The 27,249-nt window shown below is 46.0% G+C and overlaps 2 protein-coding genes across 3 annotated transcripts in view; one reads left to right on the top strand and one right to left on the bottom strand.

Annotated features, from left to right (window-relative positions):
• LOC135911264 (SERPINE1 mRNA-binding protein 1-like) overlaps positions 1-12,358 on the bottom strand; it is a 53,639-nt gene extending 41,281 nt beyond the window's left edge. Inside the window, exons 1-2 of one of the 2 annotated variants that reach the window (XM_065443465.2) lie at positions 11,958-12,358; positions 4,236-4,398 (exon numbers count right to left, since the gene is read on the bottom strand). In XM_065443465.2, the coding sequence (XP_065299537.1) occupies positions 4,236-4,398; positions 11,958-12,225 (431 nt within the window). In that variant the 5' untranslated portion in view covers positions 12,226-12,358. The remainder of the gene's footprint in view (positions 1-4,235; positions 4,399-11,957) is intronic. The other variant, XM_065443464.2, reaches the window with a different exon arrangement.
• Positions 12,359-12,571: 213 nt separating this feature from the next.
• On the top strand, positions 12,572-26,682 carry LOC135911265 (zinc finger protein 367-like). Its single transcript, XM_065443466.2, has 4 exons — positions 12,572-13,045; positions 17,950-18,069; positions 23,786-23,945; positions 24,703-26,682. The coding sequence occupies exons 1-4, from the start codon at positions 12,718-12,720 to the stop codon at positions 25,007-25,009; spliced, it is 915 nt and encodes a 304-aa protein (XP_065299538.1). The 5' UTR covers positions 12,572-12,717; the 3' UTR covers positions 25,010-26,682.
• Positions 26,683-27,249: the final 567 nt, after the last annotated feature.

A 27,249-nucleotide genomic window follows, 5' to 3' on the forward strand; every position in this document is an offset into this window, starting at 1 on the left:
TGCAGATTTAAAATCTATAAGTAGTCTTGATAGCTACTCTGGTTCTGAAAGTATCAAGATAAACATATAAAGGTGGGCATTTTTTATGACTAAGTTTGACAACTTATAACTTCGCTTCAAACAGGCCTAAAAGAACTAATTATAGCTTACGACCCACTATGAAGATTCACTACCGATTCCATGTGTTGCATGTTACCGTGCAAATTGCTGTTAATTAGCTAATTAGGCTCCAAACAAAAAACATCCTGTTTTGGATATTATAAAAGATATTTAACATAGAAAGAATTGCATTATAGAAATCAGTTCGTAAAACTACGATAACTCTGCAAACTTCATTCAAATTGTTTAAAAAATAAAATTCTTTTCAAGTGCCTTGTCCCATCCTTAAGCGAACTGCCATGCCAATGGCAGCTAGCATTCGAATGTGACACCGCTCTATTGCAGTCGAACTAAAAGATCATTTCACTCAACAACCAGAGAAAGGGCCCACATAACACGGGCGCTTCTTCTCAAATGAGCGACGAGCATTCCTTGGGCACTTCCCACAAGGCAGTCCTTTCATCAGCGGGCGCCCAGACAGTGACGGGACCCTACACAGACTGCGACGAATAAACAAAGTGGCTCACCTCGAAGCGACACAACACCTGCCGCCCTCCGTGGAAGCGGTACCTACCGCAAAGACCACTACCTGAACCTGACCCCAACAAGCAGACCGTCACAAAAAGACTTTTACAAAGAAATTTTTCTAAATTTAATTTGAAAATCTGAAGTGGGGGAGGGGGTCGACTTACAATAGAAACCAAAACATGGCACCACCAAAAAAGCAAGACTAATGAGATATCAAGGGAGCTACAACATAGCTACAATTTTAAGTTTGCTCTATGACACTACTCATAGCTTTTCGCTATCCCACGCTTTTGTTCACTTTCCAGAAGGGTTTTTGAACATTTTTTAGAGTTTACCAGTGCACACAACACTGATGGGAGGAGGGGTGCCAATAGCTGATGGAAGTGCCGCTGTTCCATTTGTGGCAGCACCCTCAGAACGGCGGCGCTTGCAGGGAGTATCGATAGTTCATGGAAGAGCGGACACCGCTCACGCATTTCTTTCCGTGTACCTCTTAGTTTGAAGTGTTCAACTTGACTGCCGTCTATGTGCTTCCAAGCTTCCTCAGTCATCACGAGTGCTCCAGCCCCACTAAGCATTCGGCACTCATTCACAGCAGCATTCAAGCCTTTCAGAAAGGAGCAATTGCAAGCCAAGCTCTACAAATAATCAACAGATCTGCACCGCTGCAGCATCACACCATCTGCTGGTTCCCGGCACACCTCGGAGATATCGAGGACGCCCCTCGCAATCTCAATGAGATGGCTCACAGGAGCGCGCGAGACCTAACCCTCCGCGACGCCACCTATTCTGGTCGTGACCATCCCAGCGAGAATCGGGACCCTCCCTCCACATATAACGAGATAACAAAGCACTTTTATCTAGACCGCAGAATATACAGCACACCTCACAATAAGCTCACCAGGCCTCAAGCCCTCACGTTCAGAATGCTTCAAACAAACACGTACCCCACGCAGAACAGACTACATCACTACATGACTGACCTATACAAAACATCATATTGCGAAAATTGCCATAGCACACTAGACGTACATCACTTGCTCTGGCCGTGTGGTCGGACCCACGCAAACAAGGATCGAGACTCCGCCAGGCTACAAGAAGCATTACGCAGCACGGACCTGGCGGAGCAGCTATGGGCCGTCCAGCGAGCCCACGATGCGGCCAGGAAGTTACAACTCCCGGTCCCAACGTGGGAGTAGCCCGCTCTATGGGACCTTGCGTCCCGTAGCTCGCAGGACCTCTCATTAAAGTTATTCAATCCAATCCAATCAAGAAGGCTGCCATTCTTTAAGCCAAAGAAAGAAATCACTGCGCAGCATGCCGCAAGTTCAATGTTTCTGAATGGGTGGTGAGAGTGGCGACTGCAGCGAAGAAAAATTTTACCTGTGACGGCAAGCGAAGAATTTCCCCCGAGCCAAAGTCGGGACGCCTTCTGGAGCTGTAGGCCTAGTTTTCAGCATAAGTAGCTGAAATGCATGATCGGTCTCTGCCAGTGAAGTTCGGCGTGATCATGTAACAAGCCCGGATCTTTGCCCTTTAAGGACCTGCTCCGCCGTGAGTATGAATGGCTGGCGGCAGAAGACCGCAAACTTACGCAAAAGAGCCTCCCTGACAGGTGCGTGAGGTTCGGTGCATTCGGTGTGGACTGCTGTTCTACAAGATGTCATGGTACGGTCGTTTGGCAAGTGTGGAATTTCGCTGGACAACGACGCGCTATGGTATCTTAGCAGCAATGACAATGACAGCACTAGTGAGGACGATGGCACAAGTGCAGACGAGTAGTCCAATGACCATGCCACCTACTAATAAATTTTTGTTATGGAATGCGCCCTCGAGTACACCCTTTTTTTTTTCCTGTCACAAGCGGTATAGGGGGGTAGACACATTCTAGTCTACTTACAATCGTGTAAATATGGTACTACCGTATTTACACGATCGTAAGTCAACCCCTTTTTTTAAATTTGAAAGTCTGAAGTTGGGGGGGGTCGACTTACAATGGAAACCAAAACATGGCCCCGCCAAAAAATGCGATACCAACGGGAGCTACAACTTGCATAGTTACAATTTTATGTTTGCTTTATGGCCCTACCCGTATCTTTTTGCTATCCCGCATGTTTGTTCGCTTTTCGGCAGGGTTTTTCAACATTTTTGAGAGTCTTACAGTGCATGCAACACTCATGGGGGGGGGGGTGTTGACAGTTGATGGAAGCGCCGCTGTTCCCATTTGCAGCGGCACCCTCAGAACGGCGGCACTTGCGGGGAGTATCAGTAGTTCATGGAAGAGGAGACACCGCTCGCGGGTTTCTCTTTCTCTGTTTCAAGGCATTGGTATTGGTTTGACCAACTTTTTGACATGTTCCACTTGACTGCCGGCTACGTGCTACTTCTATGCTTCCCCAGTCGTCATGAGTGCTCCAGGCCCACTAATCGTATGGCACTTGTTCACAGCAGCGTTCAAGAGGGCTGCCATCCTTTACGCCAAAGAAACAAATCGCTGCGCAGCGGGCCGCAATTTCGATGTTTCTAAACGGGTGGTGCGAGAGTGGCGACTGCAGCGAACCGAAATTTTCACCCTGTGACGGCAAGTGAGAAATTTCCCACGTGCCGAAGTCTGGACGCTTTGCGGAGCTGTAGGCTAAGCTTGCAGCAAACGTCGCTGAAATGCGTGATCGGTCCCTGCCAGTGAAGTGCGACGTGGTCACGATACAAGCCCGGACCTTCGCCTTAAGTTTAAGGTTCTGCTCCGCCGTGAGTATGAGTGGCTGGCGGCAGAAGACTGCGAAATTACGCCAACCGGACCTGTCAAAAGAGCCTCCCTGACAGCTGTGTGTGGTTCGGTGCATTCGGCCTGGGCTGCTGTTCCACAAGATGTCGTGGTGCGGTCGTTTGCCAAATGTGAAATTTTGCTGGATGGCGACGCGCTGTGGGACCACAGCAACAACGACGATGGCAGCGCTAGTGAAGACGAGTAGTCCAGTGACCATGTCAGCTACGAATAAATTTTCGTTATCGAATGTGCCCTCGGGTATGCTCTCCCTTTTTTATTTTTTTCCTGTCATGCGATATGGGGGGGGGGTCGACTTACAATCAAATAAATACGGTAACTGATAAAAGGGGCCAACGGCGAGAATTTCCGTGGAAACGGCGTCGACATCAAGTTCCCAATTTGCCATGTCGTTGCTTTGTATGTGAGGGCAATTGCGCAACATAGGAGCAGAGTTTGGAGAAACGGGGTGACGTCATAGGCAGGATTTTGCGAAGGATTTTATGATTGTGATTGGCCAAGAAACAGTGACCAGATTCCCTAGCCTAGTCACTCAGGGAAATGAAGTCCTTTATAAGTTGACACCTTTGGTGCAATGCATGTGTCGACACCTTCAGACGCGTGTGTCCTGACGTGCCCGATAGGTGCTCAAGCACATAGTTGGCTTCCTTATCTAAGGGTGCTAAGAGCAAGTATATAGAGCAAAAGAAACCCTTTATCTTTTACTCTCGGATGTACTCATCCATGTGCCTGGAGGATTCCCAGCCTAAACACTACCCCGAGTCCCAACAGGTAGCACAAGGTTTGCACATGCAGGAAATGGCCGTCCCAGCAGATGACTCACTTTCCGTACTCAAATCGTGCGTCTGAGCCACCCGCTGAGATGCGCTCCTCCCGGTTTCGCCTGTTCTTGCGTTCCTCGAAATCCTGCTGATTCTCCCGGCCACCACTAGGTGGGGCAAATTTTACCGCTCGGTCAGGCCTTGTCGTCCGCTGCAGCTTGTTGTCTGCACCAAGAACAGACAGCAGCATTAGCTACTAACAAGCACCAACTGTACATTCTCAAAAGGAAAAAGCACGCTCAGCCAGGACACTCATGTTGCACCATCAGGTATGACACAGAAGCTAAAACTTCCAATATAATAGAGTTCTAGGTTGTCTGCAAACTTCTTACCATTCATGGTTTACAGCAGCAACACTGGTAGAGACATTTCCAGAGGCTTCCATCTAACCACAATGCTTTACAGACATTTTCCTGTTGCATGAGCGTTCTTGTTGAAAAGTACATACAAAAGGCACCGTACTTACTATTACACTGCTGCGAAAAATTCACACCAGCAGCACGTGGCATTGCAATAATAGCTGGAAAATCACCCATATATTCCCTGAGCATTCACCAATAAGCTACAAGGGACATTACCCATTGATTCAATGAGTTACCATACTGAACATGTTGAGGAGCCTGGCAGGTATGCTCAAGGTACGGAAACTGCAGTTTTTTAACAGCTTCAAATAAAACGTTCTAGACCCTATGGGGAGACATGTTAAGAGATGATTTTAAATAAAAATTAAAGACCCCCCTTCCAATCAGTGGAAAACTGCAAATGCAAAGTGGGGACACACTCGTTATTCCTACACCGCCACCAAGCGAAGCAACAAACCATTGACGCAAGGCCAGCTAGCATATGCGAGCATTGGTGACCTCAGTCTTTCCTGCTGTATTCTGGCTCATTTTTGTTTCCTGGCACTCTTGGACACAGCACTCCTATAGTATTTGAGTAAGGCGAGAATATCTTTGCCAAAATGCACTGCATTTTACAGCACAGCTGTATATAGCTAACCTCCGGCACTGGCCTATGTCAATCTGTCTACGCGTCGACACGAAAAAATTTTCACCTCCAGTTTCTCACGAATGCTCTGTAGCTCTCGATCTTGGAAAAAATCGCACTGATATTGGCTGCTAAAACTACTATCATTACGCCAAGTTTTATTTACTTCCTGATTGAACTGTCTGCCATGTGGCAATAATTGCACACGTAACTACTTCATAGAAGAATAAATCACTCTACGGTCAAAAGATGTACTTGTCAGTGTCCAATAATAATAATTATAATAATTATAATAATAATAATACCTATATATACGTAGATGTGTCGACCGAAGATTGAAGGACCACAGCTCCGCAGTTTCTCCTTCAGGGTGGAAGGGCTGATGAATTTTTCAAGCAATTACGACTTGGAACATGCTGGCTGCTGTGCGACAGTTTCACGTTAACAATCTTACGGAGGAAAGTTTGTGATGCTTTTTACGGCCTACAACAATATACAACTTCTTCCGAACTTGAGTATTAAGGGTTGGGCAAAACATGGTCAATACGACAACAAACGGTCAAATGTGTCAAAAACTTGCCTTGCACCCGCACATTTGTTTTGCGCGTCACATACTTTGAAGGATTTATGAGCACCTGGCAGACGGCAGTCTGACACTCCCCAACATGCCAGCCTTTGTACATAGAGTCCCATTGCGGATGCCAGAGCCAAAGATCTCAAATAAGTTGCACCGTGTGTCAGTTGTCTGTGTTTGTAGGGGCAGGAAATGATGTCAGCAAAAGGGGGAATGCTTGGGAATCAATAGATGTCTTGAATGTACAGTATGCGCACTGTTTGTATGGAATGCTTTGGTGTTCTCTATACAAGACATTGTAAAAGCAAATTGCCCTTTTTGGTAATCCCACCCATTCACCACTTTTGCACATTCCACTTCATGTAGTTTCACTATTAAGGTTTATATATTAGACTAGGATATTTGTAAATTACGTTTTTCAGCAGATGCCGTCCAGTGGAGCTTATATGGTAACTACTGTTGTGTACTACAGTGCACAACAATGGAACTCGCAGAAAGTTCTGAATGAGCATCTTTATGGACCAAAATAAATATTTATTTAACAAAGCCTCTGTTTTCTGGCATTGCAATTTGAACAAATATACCTCACCATTAAAGCACAGATGACCTCAGTAGGGCAAAACACGTACTAGTAACTAGCCTTCAAACTGCACGCCAAAAACCAAAACCAGAAATTTAGTTCAGTTGCTTCTGTCAGTCGCTTGGTGCACTATATTCAATTGGGCTAATGGGCCCCATTTCTCGACGAGAATGTCTTGAATTTGGAGTTGCCGGGGGGAAGGGGGAGACAGTTTTGGAGCTGGTAATTTTATTATAGCGTTAAGGAGCAGCTTATTCAAAGCAGAACAGTTCAGAGCTGGAGCCACTCACTCCAGCAAGTGATCGCAATTTTTACTTTAGTCTTTATTATTTTTTTACTTTTTGCATTGGCTTCTGGTGTTAGACTTCAGAGTGCACAGAAGAGTAATTAAAAAAAAAATTAGACACTCCTTCTCGTCAGTAGAAACATAAGTCACAGTGGCAACTAAGTACGATAATTACAGCTAAAATGCAATGTCATTTATTGCTTGCTCAATTTCGCAATTTTTTGGTCTAGACAGAAGTAGTTCAGCTCATGGATGAGAGAAAGGCAACGTTCAACTTGGGGTATGAAGGTTATTTCACAAGAACAGACGGTACCCGCTATAGCACTGGAACAGTATTGAGCTGCATTAAAGGACTTTTCTACACATCCAGCCATTATATATAACTGTCGCCATGTGCCACTTAGGGGGTGGGCATAGCATGTCCAACACCTCCTTAGACCAGCCGGCTTTTTGATGTGCTCCCTCACGTTCAAAGGCAGGGGCCAAACAGCGACCCAAGCCAGTGTCTCAGAACAGGGAGCATCGAACTAACACAACACTATTACCTGGGCACATTCTTTTAATGCACCACAATTCCTGAAGCCTCCTTCATTGTCAGATCTGCCAGGTACACAGGGTGTCTACAATGTTTTCCCTTTAGAGCAATTTAGAGCAGGCGAATCTGAATTTTTGGTGGGATAATAGAATATGGCAGGGCGCTTCGAAACCATGCCAGGACGAACTAACACAAGTGCTGTATTGAAGGTGTCTTAAGCTGAATTTTGAAGCCCATTACCCTGACATCGAAACCATCTAGTGCATGAAAATTTTTAATTAGAGGTAGCAGTCACAAAAACACGCATTCTGCAATAGTGAGTGAAATTTCAAAAAGTAGCCCGAGACGTTTTTTATAATTACGTCTCGATTTTTAATGTCTGGACAGTGTGGGTGATGTGCCTGGAAATGCACTTCACGAACAGATCTTATGGAGATGCCAGAGTTTTGAACTACCGTGGTTTATTGAAAGCCAGTTCTACATAATAGAAATAGTTTCACCTTGCCACAAGACAATCGGGACGCGCGCTTTATCGCTGTATGGCGTGCTGGAATATGCGTGGGCTGAGCAGCGCCATGCCGCATGCTTTTCTGTAATGCCAAAAACACTGGCGGCACTACGATCGAACTATATATTCTCACACAGATGATTATAATGACAGCGGAAAGTGTTCTCAAATTATGCAGTCCAATCAACACGGGAACATAATTTCCAAGTCACCATATGTCACCGCAGACCCAGAGAGCTGGAACCGACACTGGGCCGGTATAACGCAACACTATTTCTATCCGTTTTTATTTGAAATCTGCCATTAGCCCTTCGTAGGTGAAATGGCTCAGGCGTTGCCCATATGGGCACAAAAACAGATTGCAATATTTTTTACGTTATACCAACCCTGGTGACAGGGACGCCAGCCCACGACTCCCTAACATCTAGTTCGCTTGCAGCGCCTTCAGCCGATTTTCGTTGTTTTGAGTCGCAGCTATGGAATGCCAAGCTGCTCGACCCACTTGACCACATTCCATTAAACTCTAGATAGAGCTGCCCTGGCCGTTCCAACAGCAGCAATGACAGCCGACAGCTGCCGCACGCACGCCAACCACTTACCGGAGGTGCCGAAAAGTCAAATTTTATAAGTGAAAGAATTTCAATAAGCTGTGCGCGAGTCACCGTCGCACGGAATGTGAATGGCTGCACTCTTCTTCAGAGAACGAATCCGCCCACTGTTCGCGCCCACTGCTGGAGCACGCCTACCGAAGCAGTTCTCGTGCAATTTCGGTCAATTTTCTGTGTTTGGCCCCAGAGACCCACCCCTGGCATTTGTTTATAACATTTGCCAGGACATTATAGCTATAAGTTTTAAGTGCTACCACTGTTGTTTTACTTCAATGATTCTTGCAATCATGCACCGGTCCGTCCCACTAGAGTTTCCAACTATGGGACCTCCTACCATATTTACACCTCTTGGAAATTTCTACTGCCCTACTTACATGAATAAAGCGACTGTGAAGCAAGAACTGCCAATTTGCAGTGATCTGCAAGCTAACTTGACATTCCTAAAGCTACAGATGTGACAGCTGAAGCAGATTTCGTTTCGACCGCTGGTAACATCCACGCTTCCAAATGAATAAAAAAATGTGGCCTAACATTCCAAATCTACTTTGGCACTGTGATGGGTATTGAAATACAAGAGGCAAAGTGCACCTTAACGTTCTAACCCTACCGAAATGGGGCCAGTTACCGAACCCTCAACATTGTGCTCAGCACCAGAACACTGCAGCTACTGAGACCCTCCGTTTCTAATGCTGTAAGTTTGCACTAAGTGGGCTGTCCATTTCAGTGCACACCGATCGGACAGAACTTGAGGGCCGACTGATGAGTGGCGCCGGCCCTACCAGCTTCGAGCTCCATCCTATCAGTGCACACAGAAGTGGAGAACCCACTTAGTGCAAACTTAGAAAGTGTCTCAGTAGCTGGAGTGCTCTGGTGCTGAGCACAAAGTTAAGGTTGAAGAAGGGAGGCCTAACTCATCACCTAAATTTATGTTACTCTGGAGCATGAAACTGCAGTGTTCATACACAGCACTCAATCGAAAAATCCAAGCAAGGGAGAAAGAAACGCGTTAACCACATCACCTAAAAATATTCAATCGTTTTCTTAACTGCAATTTCTAGCAGCTGAGCAGCCACTGAGTTGATAATGTGCTTGAAGCTCTCTAGGTGGCTCTTTGTACTAAATGCTGGTAATGTCAGACTTCACCCAATGACAATACTCATGACATGCAAGCCAAGTGGCTGAAACCCTAGGTATTTCTAGAGCAAGAGGCTTGAAGTGAGCCAAGATGGCTGTAATGCTAAGCAACATAATGAGACATGGCATGGCTGGGTCTGCTTCATCTAGCTCCTTTATGAACAATTAAACGAGCTTCTTGTCGTTGGCCACAGACATGCAACACTGCAATTGTGCAGGGAAACACTCAAAGCAGAATATACGACCATATGACTGTTTCCTGAAAGTGACCATGGCATAGCCCAACCCTGCAACCGCTACTCCTTTATTGCGTAATCAACTATAAGTCCAGTATTCAGGAATACAAAGCAGCGGGCACTGATATCGAAAGACAATAATTTGTCTATCTGTTGCACAAGTGTAACCTATGTCAATGACCTCCATAAAGTTGGCAGTGCCTAGACACAGCTGTTCAACACGCAATAAAACAAGATTCCCCTAGTAATTACATAGAAGATCGGCACACTCCAAACTTGTTCGTTGTTAAAACTTTGCAAAATTTGCAAAAGACAGTAGACAAGTGTCGCTAACAATACTGAGATGCATACAAGCGAGTGTCCCACAAGCAGCAACATGCATGTCCACACTAAACTTGAAAGTATGCAGCGTGTGACGATACGTTAACAGCCCATCACTGGTACTATAGCATAACAGCCATCAACAACCTGTTAGTGGCAAACAGCCAGAAAGGGTATAATAGCCCACTTATAACCTTGGTATGTCAGGTCTTCCACAGCTCTACCAATGCGAAGCCAGCTCATGAAAAAAGCCAGACGAAACCTGCAACATGCATTTTTTCCCTTGCTAACATACAGCTTTTGGAATGACTTTTTGTGCATCCCGTCCAGTCCTATATTTAAATGCCAGTATAGGCAGTGGTACAAAATTAAGCCATCGGTTCAAATCTGTGTTGGGCCCTAACCCATTTAACTAAAAATGAAATCTACGTTAAGCAAATCTATGACATGCCGTTGTCCTTGAAATATGCTTCATACAAACGCATGACAGTACACTAACGTTACCTATGAAGTGGCAGTCGCGCCATGTCATAAAACAATAACACAATGGATACACGTGCTTCCCTGGCAAAGCAGCAACTGAAGGCCACTGAGAAAAGCGACTACTTATTGCCAATGCGAAGATAAAACAACCGCACGAGCACAAACTGGTGCGCCCAGGTGCGCACCAGTTTTGGAAGCACGATCGAAAACCACGTTTCGTAATGACAGTGAAGGTCGCAGGGTAATTGGGTCGACTTCACGCGCACACCAGTCTCCCCATGGCGTATCCACGTGTTTGAGGCACGAACAGCAGCAAAATACAAATCTGAACGCAGTGTCTGCCAGGTGTCGTCTGCTAAAGCACGACAGGAAAGATGACAACACAACGACAAGCGGCCGCACCAACGGGGATCACGTGTTCGACGTGACACCTTCCGTTCAAGGGCAGTTGATGCCGCTACGGCAACCGGCGACGTCTGCGCACTCGCTGCAAGGTTTCCTGAGAGGCGTAAGCACGAGAAGGGAGTTCGAGTGAACGAGTGGGGAATGGCAAAACGAAACCCTGCGATCGGAGAAGGCTTAAGGGGAGGCCTAACAGCGAATCTCGCGATATCACAAAAGGGGAAGAGGGGTGCGTTCTACAGCGTGCACGGCTAGCACGAATACGGCTGGCGCCGCAAGCAATATACGCTCAGGTTGCAGTCAAACGTAAGCGCCCTACGCCCGCCTTCAGTCGCCGCCGTGGGCGCGCACGAACAGAGACGAAGCGCGTGTCGAACAACGAGCACGTGGTGCCCTCACTGCCAGACAGTGGCTACGCGCGCTCTCCCCACAACCAACGACGCCGGCTCCCAAGGCAAAGAAAGCGTGCGAAGCTCCACGAACGCCCACACGCCCATGCTTGTAAAACGACGCGAGTCACGTGCCGCGCTTAAAACGACATGCACAGTGAAAGGCGGCGAACAGCTGCGCACCGATCTCTCGGTGCGCGTGAATTGCAGCCGGCCGGTGCTAATGGCGGGCGGACAACACAGGCACCCGCCAAGAAAAAACAAAAATAAGCGGACACGCCGAGACGACGACGAGGTGCGACGGCGGCAGTGCAAAGCAGCACGGACGACGCCTACGGCTCGGTTTATCGCGCGCCAGGCTCGAGCCGCTAATCGAAGCGCGCTGGCATGCGTGACCGCGCTAACCCAGTTATGACTCGCGCCGATACACATTGCCATGTTTGGAGAGGGCAGGCCAAGTGTCGGCAGCGTGGTCGGGCCGACCAACGCGCGCGGCCTCGCTGGCCCGGCAGGAACGACGAAACGCCGGACTCGACATAGCGGTCCGTGCGCACCGCGGCGTGCTGGATGAGCGGCGAGCGCACGTTTCTAAGCGCCGTCGGCTGCTTAGGCCTACGGCGAAGGATGGAGGGGGGTGCGCGAGAAACAACGCAGTTGGCCGGGATGGGCCCAAACACTCACCGTCCCTGGGTGCGATGGTCCTTTCCTGGCTCTTGCTAACCGGTGCCTCCTTGACTTGCTTCTTGCCAGCCGCGGTCACGGGTGCCTTGACGCCCTTCACAGGTGCGCCGGCGGGGCCTTTGCCGCTCTTGTCCTTCGCCGTGCTTTTCTCGGCCTTCCGCCGTTCCTTCTCTTCTTCCTGCTGCCGCAGCAGTTCTGTGGGGTCTTCCTCGTCATCGTAGAAGAGTTCATACCTGTTCTTGACGCCGATGCCGTACGAACTCTCCATGGTCAGATTGGCCTCTCCAATCGGAGGATGCCTTTGGATTAAAAAATCTGACCAATTTTACTCCTCTTCCCGCGAATTCATGCAAAATGGCCGAGGTAAACGAACCGCGATGCACGCCGGGAAGACAACTTTCATCCTCTCCACTTCTTATTATCACGTTTTCGTCCCGCCAAAAACCTTGGTCTCAACTTTTATTTAAAAATTAAATACAACCAAAGAAAGATATCTAAAGACAGTTATTAGTGATAATTTTGCATAAAATTGACTTATATAAATTGATTTTTGTAAATTCGAACAAGAGTTTTAAACGTCGCATCGCATTTTTTATTGCTGCACTTAGGCGCGCAAAGCGGCTGAATCTGGCGCGAAATTCGCGGTAATTCGCGCGCGTAATCACCGCCTGCGCGTCTTGTGCTGTATGCTGTGTGTGGTCTCGACCGCGTGCCTAGCGGCGTCGTCTTCTCCGCGTTGTAGTCCTCATCCGACAGCGCGATGACGTCGTCCCCTTCGCCTTGCAGCCCGCCGATCCGAGACCAGGCTTACTACCCGTGGAACTGGCACGAAGTCGCCGGAGCCGTCGACCTGAAGAGCCCGCGCGCCGGCACTGCCGCGGCGGTCGCGGGGCGTCCCTCGTCGCCGCAGACGCCGAGCACTCCGCACGGAGGAGCTGACGGCCAACGTCGCGGCCGCCCGAGGCTCGACACCATCACGTCTCTGATCCGCGAAGGTTCCTCGTCTCCCAGCAACATCAAGTGCAAAGTCTGCAACCGCGTGTTTCCGCGCGAGAAGTCGCTGCAGGCACACATGCGGACGCATACTGGTGCGTAGTACCTGCTGTTTTCTTGCTGAATGCGGTCATAAGGCAATCACCGCTCCGTAAACTCTTCGCAAAGGCACTTTCCGACGATCGTTTTCGCTGATTGGAGTTGCGACAAAATTTTTGCCCTGTTGAGCGGCCGCCGGTTCGTAGTTGCAAAGGACGAAATATAGTCTAGTTGCAAGAGAAATGACACCTCGACAGACGCAGCTATTTGTAAGTCTTTTCTCCTCCTAATCGCCCGATTGCAACTTTTTCTCAACGAATGGCAACTCCGCAGTCCGGGCGGCCGCGTGCAGTTTAAATCCCGCGCACGTCGTCTGCCCTTGCGAGGCAAACACAGTTCTCAGTGTTTGCCCTTGTTTTACACGCGCGCTGCTCTCCTCGGGTGATTTTTGCATCTTTTTCTCTTTTTTGCGGAATTGCTAGCTACATCGGCTGCGATATGTGGCGTTATGTTCGCATAGTGGCACGGCCCATTGTCACTGGCCCTTTAAAAAGTCGCAGGTGACCTGTGTCCCCCAAGCATATCGCACAAGGAAAAGCGCGCGCTTTAATCGCCCTTTCCGCAGTTAACTTTGGAGGCAGAGGTTCTTGCACATTTTCGGCACCTGTTTGGAATGTCTTGTGGCTACTCCATCGGAAAGGAGTGGTCCAACATTGGGTGACCTACATGTGTTTGCGCGCGTTTTTTTCATCGCGGGAAAAACCCGCGAACGGTCCTTTTAACTGGCGCGCCGCGTCGAGTGGCGCGGAAGCCCGCGCCCCACCGTAGTGGCGCAGGCTGTCTCATTTTCGCCTTGCATGACGCCGCTGTTTTCATTAGCCTTCGACGAGTTTTGCAATTTGCCAGATTTCACCAGGGCTATATATAAACGCTTTTGTTTTCCCAGAGTGCCCGTGCGTGCTGCCCCACCTAGGAATTTCTCGCCGTCATTTAATTAGCCGACGCCGCAGGTGTCGCCCTGTGGTATTTAAATTAATTGCGCTCGTTTTCATCAATCGTTTGGTCACAACCTGGCGTAACGCGCATATAGATCTTTTCTCGCTCAATAGTATAATAATTGTCTGTATACGTCCCTTAATTTCGCAGCTACACGTCACGAAGTTGCTGGTCTTTGGGAGAGCTGCTGCCTTATCAGGCGAATTGTTCGAGACAAAAAGTTTACATATTGCGACGTTTCAGATTTTCCGATCGTTCCAGGAAATTTTCAACTAGTTTTTTTTTTTTTGCGCAGTTTTACTCGCGCGCATACAGAGGCGGTAACAAGATTTCCATCTTTCCACTCGCTTTCAAATATGTCGATATGCGGTAGGGACCTCAGCACAGCAAGCGCCATAGTCCTGCACAACCTTGTTTTTATTTTTTTAGTTGTTTCCAATTCGCATAGTATGTTCACCTGTTTCATACGAACCATAGTAGAACTGTCTTTCACATAAAAACCTAATTTACTGTTATTGCACCATGCAGAAATAATGGCATAATGCAAACTTGTTACCGTTTCTTAAATTCTACTGGGAAAAAAAACATGCTGCACACTTATGCACTCAACTTCATCGTTCTACATTGCAACCTAAATGCACTCAAAAGAGGCTACTACAAATTCACATACAAACAAAATGTGTCTTAACTGGAAAATGGTGGAATTCATGGTTAATGTATGGCAAAAGGGTGCAGCACTGGGCTAGCTGGTATTCCATTTCGTAGTAGAAACAGCGACACTCAACACAAACGCTGACTATCAGCGGTTGATAGTCGGGGCTTGCGTTGTGTGTGTCTCAGTTCTCACACTGTTTCTACTACGAAATGGAATACCAGCTAGCCCAGTGCTGCACGCTTTTGCCATACACTAACCATGAATGGTTAGTAGTCAGTGCTTGTGCTGTGTGTGTCTCAGTTATCGTTTCTCACACTATATCCAGGAAACTACAAGAGCCAGTATATGACATCAAAGGAATAGACATTAGAGCAGTTTTGCTTTAGAGTAATGCAAAATTCTGCACCTTATAGTGGCTGAATGAAATTGTCACAGAAAAAACAGTTGTTTTGAAGTTTGAGCTGAAAAACTTGTTTATTGATTTCTTCTTTTCTTTTTCCCCATAAAGACCAAAACTGCTTAGGGCTTATTTGTTTTTAATATAGCATAGACAATGTTTATGGTATGTATGCCACAATACAGGAAAACACACCCGACAACAGTGGTGCTGGTGACGAACTCTAGCACATTCTTATCCAAGTAGGACAACAGACAAAGAAAATATCTAGGCAGTTTCATCTGTCAGGCTACCCTCAAAATATGTCTGTAATGAACATGTCTAAATGACACCTTTGCTCGATTATTATGACACTTTGTTGCAACAAGCAGCAGAGCTCTTATTGCAGTGAGTGACAGGCATGTACAACATAGCCATTCTTTTGACTCAATTTTGTTCGTTCATTGTCTATCATGACTTGCTGGTCCCAGTGATAACATAGACAAACCACAGGCAGCAGTTTCTGCGAAATTTCAAATAGAAATGCTATATTATCCTGAACCTGGTTCTACATTCTACTGGCACAAATTAGTCAACAGTAGCATAAGTAATTATGAAGGTCTTTTTTTTTTTTACATCTAGAACGTGAAAGTAAACAGTGCAGAAACATGCCCCACGCACTGTAGCGCTTTGTGGTGCATGTTCGGGATATTCACCATTGAGGTAGCCATGCCTGCCCGTTACAAAGGGTAGGTCTCACCATCATCTCATCTCCATCTATTGATATTCTGGTATACATCTAAGCAGAGGTTAAGCATTCAGCGAAAGGTCACTCATGCGTAGTTGATTGGTTGCTAGAACTGTGGAATGTGTTACCAGTGCAATTGAATGAAAAGCAGGGATTGAGCAATGACACCACAAATGCAGAGTTGTTGGTTACATGTTTTGGAAGCACTAGTGATGCATGCTCTAGCTTTTTTTTTTTTCATTATTCCTTCTCCTTTGTTTGCAATAGCATCCTAGAACAAGGTTGTTGGTATCACTTCATGATCGACTAGGGTCTCCTATTTCATAGTGTTCGGTTTCATTTTCGTTCCAAGGGCAACATGATGGGCACTCAAGCCAGTGGCAAAGGCCAGAAAGAATGCAAACAGAAATGGGTTGTTAGAAAATACAGCCTATGGCAAACAAATACTAGATTGTTTGTGGTGAGTGCGAAGCGTTCCTCGTTGTTGCTCTTCCTAAGTATTTTTTATGTTAGCGTGGCAATTCTGTTTAAGCTGCTGTTCCGTTTTTTGCTTCTTTCTCTGTTCAAATTTTTGTGTTTATACACTGCGCAGTCTTGCAGTCAGCACTGCTATTTTTTTGCCGCTGATCACAAATATCACAGCATTGAAAGCGAGCCTTGTTAGGAAGCAGTTTTCTTATTAAATCTCAAAGTACAATGATCATGATCGCAAAACTCTATTAGAGTTCATGATGTGACACAAACAAGTATGTTAACTCCTTTTTGAGTCCAAGCAGTATACCGATGAAACAAGCTGACTGAAGAACTATGCATTGTGCACATGAAGATGTACACTAGAATCGTGTTAAATGGAACCTCAAGGGACCAGAGATATATTTTCCAACTAACAGGAGTTCCGTTTACCGAGAGACGTTCAAGTGGTGCAGCACTGTATGCCACACACCATCTTACTGTGGCTGACAGTGAAATGTTGGGCATCGAGAAGTTCATGTGGCAGCTAGTTTGGCCGCTGTCAGCAACTTCTGGATTTGCTAGGCTTTGTTAGGTATGCTTTCTGGGGAGGCACCGAAAGTGTATCAAAGCAAAAACATTGCCCTTACTGCTCAGCACGGTACTTGAATTAGCTCGAGGTCATGTGATGGTTGACTGCGAATTGTCAAATGGCCCACATTAAAGCGTCCTAAATTTCAGTCTATTGTCACGTGGTGGTGACGTTGAATAACACAGTAGCAATACTGTGAACAACAAAACTAACTTTTATTGGGCGAACCTGTGCCCACAAAACAGGCTACACTTATAGCACAACGATAGCGGCGAACACAGTCGGCGATCGTCGAAAATCTGATCAGCGGGTCCAGCGCGTCGGCTTTTATACAGCAGTCATCGAATGTTCCAGACTAATCGTTGGGACCCGCGTGCCTTCCGCAAAGTTCTACACCATTCGCGTCACACGATGACATCAGATAACATAAGGTTCGGCGACAACAGACAGCAGATAGAAGCATCGATAACTTTCCAGAAACTTCGGATACACGCAGGCGCGTCCCGCGCTGTGCGACAGCATTTGTTAGGCGGCGAAACTTGGTCGCCCGATAAAGATAAGTACACGTGTCACTATCTTACTTGGCGATCTATGGGGCGAGTGGTGGTACTGCCAAGCTGTCCGGATTACACATGCAATGCATTAAAATATGTTATGTTCTTGCTTGCTTGTGACTTTGCCACCACTTTTTAGGGATGGCTTTCCATTTATAAGAAATTTGCCCAAAAAAAAAAAAAAGAACAATCAGGTTGAGACAAGGACAGGCACTGATCTGTCGTCAACTGCAACTGAACAGAATGACCGGCTTTCGCTCGACATACCGGTGGTGATTGATGGTTACATGTTTAGCGCTTTAGTGGTTACCGGTGTGTTCTTTTCTTTTTAAATATACTTAAGACATTGTTTCTGCAGTTTCGTTTACAGAGAGTTAAAAATTTTGGTTCGAATTAATGAGGCTTTTGCATTACTCAGATACAAAACCAACCAATTTAAAAGCTGTTGTTTCGTTTAACTGGTGATGGGCATTTTAGTAATTTAGTAATTTGCGTTTACTAAAATTCTCCTTTATTTGTCGCTTTAATTCTGCTGCTGTGCCGTGCTTGAGCACCTCGCCTGACCACACTTCTCTCCTACCCTCCTCAGGTGAGAAGCCGTACGTCTGCGACTTTCCGGGCTGCCAGCGAGCATTTGCACAGAGTGGCCAACTGAAGACACACCAGCGGCTGCACACGGGTGAAAAGCCTTTCGTCTGCTCCGAACCAGGTGAGGCTGTGTCAGGGTTCAGCATGGTTGCAGGATTCATAGTGGTCCTTGATACCCTTGAATATGAAAGTGCTTTGAGAGCCCTTAAATCTTATGTAGTTCCCAAAAATTCCTAATGAGACACTAAAGAGAAACACTAAGTTAATTTAGACTGATAAAATATTCTTTAAAAACTGCATTTTAGTTCATTTCATGATAGTAGGTCAAATATTACAAGAGAAAACGACAGTAAGTTTCATTTTTGAAATTTCATGCCGAAACCACTGCATGACATCACAGATGTTAAGGTATTTTTTCTTGTTATGTCCACTGTGTCCCAGTAAACGTTTGCTGAATTTTCAAAGTTCAATCTTTACGAGCAATAAAAACAGCGCTAAACGACGGGACGAGTGAAGGGACACAGACAACGGCACTGACTAACAACCAAAGTGTCTTTATTCCGTCAGTCAGCATATATATGCTCCGCCGCTATCTGAAACCACAGAATCTACAGAATAGGGCATGCGCAGGGGGAATTGCAATTAATGTAATAAGATGGCAATCTCCTTCGGAAGGAGAGAAATGCACGGAAGGCTTACACATGCTTCGCCACTAACGTGAATGTGAAAGGCTTTGGATATAAGGCATGCGCGGTCATCACGATATTTTGACAGATAGGTTACACCTTCGAAAGATGGCTTGCAGCCGCATTCATTGCAATGCAGTGACAACTGACTATCTTTTGCCCGTTTTTGAAATTTGTTGAAGTGCTCGCGCATGCGGTCGTTGATGCAACGCCCCGTTTGGCCGATATAAAAACGCTTGCATGAAAGGGGGATCTTGTAAACCACACAGTCACAACAGTCACCAACAAACCTCTGTCTGTGCTGTTTTTTACAACTTTTTTTGTCGTTATTGCTTACCCTATTGACTTGGTGGCTTCTGTAGTGGTGGTAGACTTGGTGGTATTCTGTAGATTCTGTGGTTTCAGATAGCGGCGGACCATATATATGCTGACTGACGGAATAAACACACTTTGGTTGTTAGTCAGCGCCGTTGTCTGTGTCCCTTCACTCGTCCCGTCGTTTAGCGCTGTTTTTATTGCTCGTAATCATGAACTAACCAGCCCAAATGCGTACTCTTTTGCAGTTTATTTCAATCTTTATCTCCTTTAGAATACTAAAATTAACTAAGCCCTACCAGAGGGCATCAAAATGTATGAAGTCGTGGCAAGTTGTTGCAGGAACTTCGAGGCGGCGTAAAACCCTTCTTTCGTTTTCTTGCATACTCTCCGTCTCCTCGCAGTAAGCCTCTTTCTCTCTTTTTAATGTAGAAGGGCAATTAACTAATGCAGATGAAATCACTTTTCTCTTCAGTGTCCCTTTATACATGGCTTTTGGCTGAGCTTGGTGGATATTATTTGTGTATTGGACTATTAGCTTTAAGCAAGCCAAGAGTCATGCCAATCTGATCTAGTTGGCATCTTTGTGGTAAGAAGCTGTCTTGTTTGTCGTGGCTGGTGATATTATATGCGAAAATGTCTTAACTAGCCCTTTTTCGTTCCTTGTCCAATAAAAAAAAAATGCTGGCGCGTTGTTTAAGCTGGTGTTTAGTTTTCAAGCTGTCGGGCATCATGGGGCTTTCATCCTTGAAAACACTTTCTCCGGGCCTTGAGAAAGTCCTTGAAAACTCTAATTTTTCTGCAAAGGCTTCTAAAAACCGTGCATCTTGCCATTACTTCTTCTATTGTGTGTGCATTCATATAGGAAGCCGGACAGGCCGCCATTAGAATATGAAGCTGGCAACATTTAACGGTAGAATTTTATCTAGTGAGGCAAGTCTAGCAGTGCTATTGGAGGAATTAGAGGGCAGTAAATGGAATATAATAGGATTCAGTGAGGTAGAAGGACAAAAGAAGCATATACAGTGCTAAAAAGCCGGCACGTCCTCTGCTACCGGGGCTTAGCGGAGAGACGAGAACTAGGAGCCGGATTCCTGATTAATAAGGATATAGCTGGTAATGCACAGGAATTCTGTAGCATTAGCAAGAGAGGGTCGCAGGTACTATTGCTGTGAAACTTAATAACAGGTACAAATTGAAGGTCGTACAACTCTACGCCCCTACATCCAGTCATGATGACCAGGAAGTCGAAAGCCTCTATGAAAACGTGGAATCGGCGATGGGTAAAGTCAAAACAAGATACACTATACTGATGCGCGACATCAATGCCAAGGTAGGCAAGAAGCAGGCTGGAGACAAGTCAGTGGGGGAATACGGCATAGGCACTAGGAATAGCAGGGGAGAGTTATTAGCAGAGTTTGCAGAACGGAATAATTTGCAGATAATGAATACCTTCTTCCGCAAGCGGGATATCCGAAAGTGGACATGGAGGAGCCCGAATGGTGAGACTAGAAATGAAATAGACTTTATACTCTGCGCTAACCCTGGCATCATACAAGATGTGGACGTGCTGGGCAAGGTGCGCTGCAGTGACCATAGGATGGTAAAAACTCAAATTAGCCTAGACCTGAGGAGGGAACGGAAGAAACTGGTACACAAGAAGCCAATCAATGAGTTAGTGCTAAGAAGGAAAATAGAGGAATTCCGGATCAAGCTACAGAACAGATATTCTGCTTTAACTCAGGAAGAGGACCTTAGTGTTGAAGATATGGACAATAATCTTATGGACATCATTAAGGGGAGTGTGCAATAAAAGTAGGCGGTAACTCCGTTAGACAGTATGCCAGTAAGTTATCGCAGGAGATGAAAGATCTGATCAAGAAACACCAATGTATGAAAGCCTCTAACCCTACAGCTAGAATAGAACTGGCAGAAATTTCGTAGTTAATCAACAAGCGTAAGACAGCTGACATAAGGAAGTATAATATGGATAGAATTGAACATGCTCTCAGGAACGGAGGAAGCCTAAAAGCAGTGAAGAAGAAGCTAGGAATAGGCAAGAATCAGATGTATGCGTTAAGAGACAAAGCCTGCAATATCATTACTAATATGGATGAGATAGTTAAGGTGTCTGAGGAGCTCTATAGAGATTTATACATTTCCAGTGGCGCCCACAACGATAATGAAAGAGAGAATAGTCTAGATGAATTTGAAATCCCACAAGTAATGCCGGAAGAAGTAAAGAAAGCCTTGGGAGCTATGCAAAAGGGGAAGGCAGCTGGGGAAGATCAGGTAACAGGAGATTTGTTGAAGGATGGTGGGCAGATTGTCCTAGAAAAACTGGCCACCCTGTATACGCAATGTTTCATGACTTAGAGCGTACCAGAATCGTGGGAAGAACGCTAACATAATCCTAATCCATAAGAAAGGGGACGCCAAAGACTTGAAAAATTATAGACCGATCAGTTGACTGTCCGTTGCCTACAAACTATTTACTAAGGTGATCGCAAATAGAATCAGGAACACCTTAGACTTCTGTCAACCAAAGGACCAGGCAGGATTCCTTAAAGGCTACTCAACAATAGACCATACTCACACTATCGATCGGGTGATCGAGAAATGTGCGGAATATAACCAGCCCTTATATATAGCTTTCATTGATTGCAAGAAAGCATTTGATTTGTGGGGTCTAATGTGGGATATCCCACACCGTACTCTTGGGACAAAGGAACAACAACACACAGTAGTGCAAACAATCACAAGGGCATTTATTGCACCTTTCATACATCAATGCCTGCTAGCCGAGTTGCTATGCCCAAAACATGCCGATGGGCGCGCGACAAATCTAGAAGTCCGACTCACCGCGACCGGAAGCGAGCGAATATGTTCGCCCCGTGCTGGATCCCAACGCCTGGTCGTTCGCGTGTAAAGTCACGCGAATCGTGGCGCGTTCGAAGGCGGCCACGCGAGACGGTCTCGCCGAAGCATCGGTCGGCGCGCGGCACGGCAAGTCCATCCCGCTCGCTTCCCGAACCCAAAAAGAGCAAGCGCCTTCCTTTCGGCGCCCAAGTAACCTCGCGTCGTTAGGAGCGCAACACTCGCGCCATCTCTCGGACTGCGCTTCAACCACATCGACCGCGCTGACGTCACGCAGGCCACGTGGCGGAGGGGGATTACAGGAGACGCGCTATGCGGGAAAAACATCAGGGGAGGCGCGAGGGTCGCGCATCCCCACAGATTCAGTCAGAACCTCAGCAGTCATTGAGGCATTACGGAATCAGGGTGTAGACGAGCCATATGTAAAAATAGTGAAAGATATCTATAGCAGCTCCACAGCCACCGTAGTCCTCCATAAAGAAAGCAACAAAATTCCAATAAAGAAAGGCGTCAGACAGGGAGATACGATCTCTCCAATGCTATTCACAGCGTGTTTGCAAGAGGTGTTCAGAGACCTGGATTGGGAAGGAGTGGGGATCAGAGTTAATGGAGAATACCTTAGTAACTTGCGATTCGCTGATGATATTGTATTGCTTAGTAACTCAGGGGACCAATTGCAATGCATGCTCACTGACCTGGAGAGGCAAAGCAGAAGGTTGGGTCTAAAAATTAATCTGCAAACAACTAAAGTAATGTTTAACAGTCTCGGTAGAGAACAGCAGTTTACGATGGGTAGCAAGACACTGGAAATGGTAAGGGAATACGTCTACTTAGGGCAGGTAGTGACTGCGGATCCGGTTCATGAGACTGAAATAATCGGAAGAATAAGAATGGGCTGGGGTGCATTTGGCAAGCATTCTCAGATCATGAACAGCAGGTTGCCATTATCCCTCAAGAGAAAAGTGTATAACAGCTGTGTATTACCAGTACTCACGTACGGGGCAAAAACCTGGAGGCTTAAGAAAAGGGTTCTACTTAAATTGAGCACGATGCAACGAGTTATGGAAAGAAAAATTATGGGTGTAACATTAAGTACGTTAAGGGATTAGAAAAGAGCAGATTGGGTGAGGGAACGCAAGTTAATGACATCTTAGTTGAAATCAAGGAAAAGAAATGGGCATGGGCAGGACATGTAATGAGGAGGGAAGATAACTCTTGGAGTCAGGGTTACGGACTGGATTCCAAGAGAAGGGACGCATAGCAGGGGGCAGCAGAAAGTTAGGTAGGCGGAGGAGATCAACAAGTTTGCAGGGACAACCTGGCCACGAATAGCACATGACCAGGGTAGCTGGAGAAGTATGGGAGAGGCCTTTGCCCTGCCGTGGGCATAGCGGGGCTACTGCTGTTGATGATGATGAAGAAGTACTCGCAGCTGCACAACATGTAACTAAAGAGTGTACATAACAGTATAAAGAGTGTAACCCTTCGAGTCACACTCTTTATCTGGGCACCATGCACACAGTGTTCTCAAGGGACATTTTCTGTTGCCGAAAACTGGATCATTCCTGTGGAACAACTTACCATCAGATCTGAAACATGCTTAAAACTTTTCATCATCACTGCAACAACATTTCATGCACTGCTATTGTGCATTTTAGTGTATTTTTTCTGCTTTTGTTCCTTCTTTTGTAATTTTACTGGTCACTTGTGTAGCCCTTTCTTTATGTTTTGTCATAGTTTATGGCAGAAACACTTCACCTTCTGTTTTGTGAATGTGTATATTTAGGGGTGTGCATGTAATTTATTGTCCTTTTGCTTTCGCTGTATTATTGTAGGAGATTGTTATAACTGGTACAGTTCCCAACCAGCCTTTAGTAGGCATCCAGATGCATTGTACATAACTTTATGCATACACCAATTCTCTTTTCAATGTTGTATTCCGTATTCTATTCTATCCAGGATGCAGCCAAAGGTTCACCCACTCGAACCGTCGCTGCAGCCTGCACCCGTTTGCAGCGCTTCGACGCCACGATGCCAGCACTGCTGCGGTTGACAACACAGAGGACAAGCAGGCCAACTGTGAAAACGAGAGTGAGGCAGTGACGCTGTGGCTGAAAGGGTGAGTGCTTTATTGACCACTGTGCAAATAAAAATGCCAAGCGCATACATGGCTCTCAGTTAACTTGTGCTTCCTGAAATTTGGTGCAAAAGTGGCATTACGTGGTGTCCACAGCTAGATGATATGCGAGTAAAACGAAAAATGTATCGGTGTAGTTTTTTTTTTTTTTTATGTTGGCGGAAAAGGGATTTACCTCTTTACAGGCCACGTGAGTGCAGTGCACATGTTAGAGTGTCACATTTGTGGGCATGTATATTTCAATACAGGAATTTCAAATAATCTAGTTCAAAGTATACTACATATGTCTCATCCTTTGGTTCAGGTCTGTTAAGTGCATTAACATCCCCTTAATTCTATGTTTAGGGATGGTGCTTAGACCCGAATACATACATTCATTTATGACATGAAAGATTGGAATTATGAATCATGATCATGAAGCATGTATTTTTTGCAAATTGTTTGAAACTACTTAAGCATATAGGAGCCTCACTGTGAAGCGGGTAGGTTATCCCAGAACCTTATGACTAAGATTGGCATTTACTTTTGTTTGTTGCCAATGTGGAGCTTTGTAACTGCTACAATTGAAGAACTCTGGCTATCGCTGCTGCTGCTGCTTTTATACATATATATAATATAATGAAGCTTATCCAGAGGTGTGCCGGCCTCTGGATAAGCTTAAGCATTGCTGGCATGAAAATCAATAACATGGTTGTTTGCCGATGGTCTGCAATTTGTTTGTGGTTACATTTTCCTGCAGTCACTCGAAGCAGACGCACGAAGGAATGACACATCCGAAGACACGCCAGCTGAAACGGGAACTGGATGCTCAAGCATGCATAGACTCCGAGGAGCTGTTACAGAAGAGGAAGTTAGTCCCGTCCTCGCAACGCGACATGATCGGCGCGCTTGCGCTCATCGAACTCTCAAACAAGGGCCACGGGTGTGCTCCCGCCGCCACCATGGAGAGGGTTGAATCCGTTCCTGCCTACACAGCCTTTTCCATCGAGGTTGATGACCGGCCACTCGATCTCAGCGTGTCTCGGTACTACAGTTGCGACAGCTAGCTGCAACAAAGGCTGTTGACCTTGACCCAAGGCAACATGGATGCCACATGATCTCACGTTAACTCGTGTTGTACGTTTCTGTTTAAAGGTCCCAAGAGGTCCGTGACAGAAGGCACAAACTAGAGTGGAACGAGCTCACAAGTCATGTTTTTAGTTTTCTAATGCCGTCACAGTTTGCTCATTCCATCATGAACTCATACCAGACAGTGTTATCCTGTCCAGTCCTTACACTGGTGGAGAAAATGGTAGAGAAGCTTACTATATATGCCACTGTTCCATCCACTTCATTGTTTTGTATGTTGCTGTCATTGGTGAGGGTCACCTAGGATGCTTCACAGTCGTAGTGCCGAAGAATGCGGGAACTCGGAATGCATTTTTAAAATGTCAGCTGAATATTCAAATAATGGTGCCACATTTAGAATGTGCTGGTACCTTGCTGTGCAGCTCGTTCAAGTGCCGGAAGAGGCATTGATGCTGCTTAGGCCTCACAATGTTCCAAAGTGAGTAAGCAAGCACATGATGCCAACCTTAGGCGTGCCATTGTAAAGTATCCTCGGGTGACTTGTGCTTGAATGTTGTTGTAGTTAGTCGTAAAAGGGCACTAAAGACAGATAGACGAACTTTAATTACAAGGTCCTGAGAAGCTTTGCCCTAGGGTAGAGCTGCGGGCCGCTCCCACGTGGGGACTGGTGGGCAGAGCCTCACCGCCGCATCATGCGCTCTCTGGACAGCCCAGGGCACTAAATGAAAATATTAAATCAAGCTAGATCAATAAATTGTTTGCCCAGAAGTGTACAATCGTTTTCTGCGTGCCAATGTATCACTTTGTTGCATAGAAAATTGCCGCCAAGGTCCCGCTGCTGCTCCTTAATTTGAACCGCCTGCACCAGGATAGACAAGTTCACATAATCTTCACACTCTCTGTGAATCAGCCAGTGCACATCACAATGAGGTACCATGGCCCACAGCAGGTGGCATCATGGTGACTTTTGTTTATGTCATTTTCTCACTTACAAAAGCTCAATTCTTGCTATGAATGACAAATTCATTATTACAGAAGCCTAATCTTTCAGTCTAGCTTGACTTGATATTTTCTTTTAGTGTCTCTTTGGGCACCCAGAATTTAGGCACTTTACAGAATATTCATTCTGCAATCTGTGAGAAAAACTCACTTTGATCAAGCATTGTAAATTGCTGAAGTGGCATTGTAGCTGGCACTTAAACCTTCAGATTGCATTGTTGCTGTCACTGCCAGCAGAAATGCAATACGTGCACAAACTAAATTATGTATGAAGTTATTGCCAGCATGTACTACTAAGTTCCTTTGTTCCTTGTTGGTGAAATTCATTCCCACATGCACGATTTGATGAGGGAACTCGCCTTGTCCCATCGCCAAGTTTGTAAACACTGACCACCTGAGAAAGCAGTCCATGAAGTGCAGCCATTCGCGTTTTGTTGTCTTCACAAGTCGCCAATACAGTCTACGCTTGTTACAAAAGGCCCGCATACAACAAACTTTAGGATATAACGGAGAATATTTCAGCCCTAGTTTGTTCTACCTATTTTATTAATGCAACGAAGTTCGCTTTTAACGGACCACACTACAACAGACTATCAGCTACAGCTGACGAAATTAGCAGCAATTTGTTTTAAATTGGGCGTATAAAACTGACTTGCCGTGTTCACATGTGCTGACAACTGACTTGCAAGAGTCAGCCGACGATCGTGGCTCAATATTTCGCGCGCAAGGGAGAAAGCCGGGGCACAAACTGTCTTCATCTGCACCTGAGGCACGGGTTGGGAGAGAGGGGGGGGATTTCTTTGGTGGCTGTTGCTTACGGCGCAGCCGCCATATCTTGAAATCGGTCTGCAATGTGGACAAAGCGCACCTAGTGCCGGTAGCTTCGCATGTGCTGCGCTTTCGACGTTTTGTTCACGTTGAAGCGAGAGACAGCACGAAGGTCTATTCACTCAGTGCTGCTGTCATGCTTATCTTGCTTAATTTGCTGTCGCAATCGATACTCCGCCTTTCGGGCAAAACTGTTACATGTATTTTTTTTTTTTTTTAACTTTGGACATTTGTCATTCACTCTTTGCAATGCAGTTGTTAGACATTGTGACGAAAGTTTGGAAGTGAGGCGTTTTCGATATTACGGACGTTTTATCCGAAGCTCAGGATCAGGGTCCATTATAACAAGAGTCGACTGTATCTCATTCTCATAAGGCAACATCTGCTTATG

The sequence above is a fragment of the Dermacentor albipictus genome, chromosome 9, assembly GCF_038994185.2.
Source record: "Dermacentor albipictus isolate Rhodes 1998 colony chromosome 9, USDA_Dalb.pri_finalv2, whole genome shotgun sequence".
NCBI classification, from domain to species: domain Eukaryota; kingdom Metazoa; phylum Arthropoda; class Arachnida; order Ixodida; family Ixodidae; genus Dermacentor; species Dermacentor albipictus.

What these genes read in the sequence shown, in the direction of transcription:
- LOC135911265 (XM_065443466.2), top strand. Translation starts at nt 12,718, where the DNA reads ATGACGTCGTCCCCTTCGCCTTGCAGCCCGCCGATCCGAGACCAGGCT. An exon ending in ACACATGCGGACGCATACTG is followed by an intron (nt 13,046 to 17,949) that starts GTGCGTAGTACC and finishes TACCCTCCTCAG; the next exon opens with GTGAGAAGCCGTACGTCTGC. An exon ending in TTTCGTCTGCTCCGAACCAG is followed by an intron (nt 18,070 to 23,785) that starts GTGAGGCTGTGT and finishes TATTCTATCCAG; the next exon opens with GATGCAGCCAAAGGTTCACC.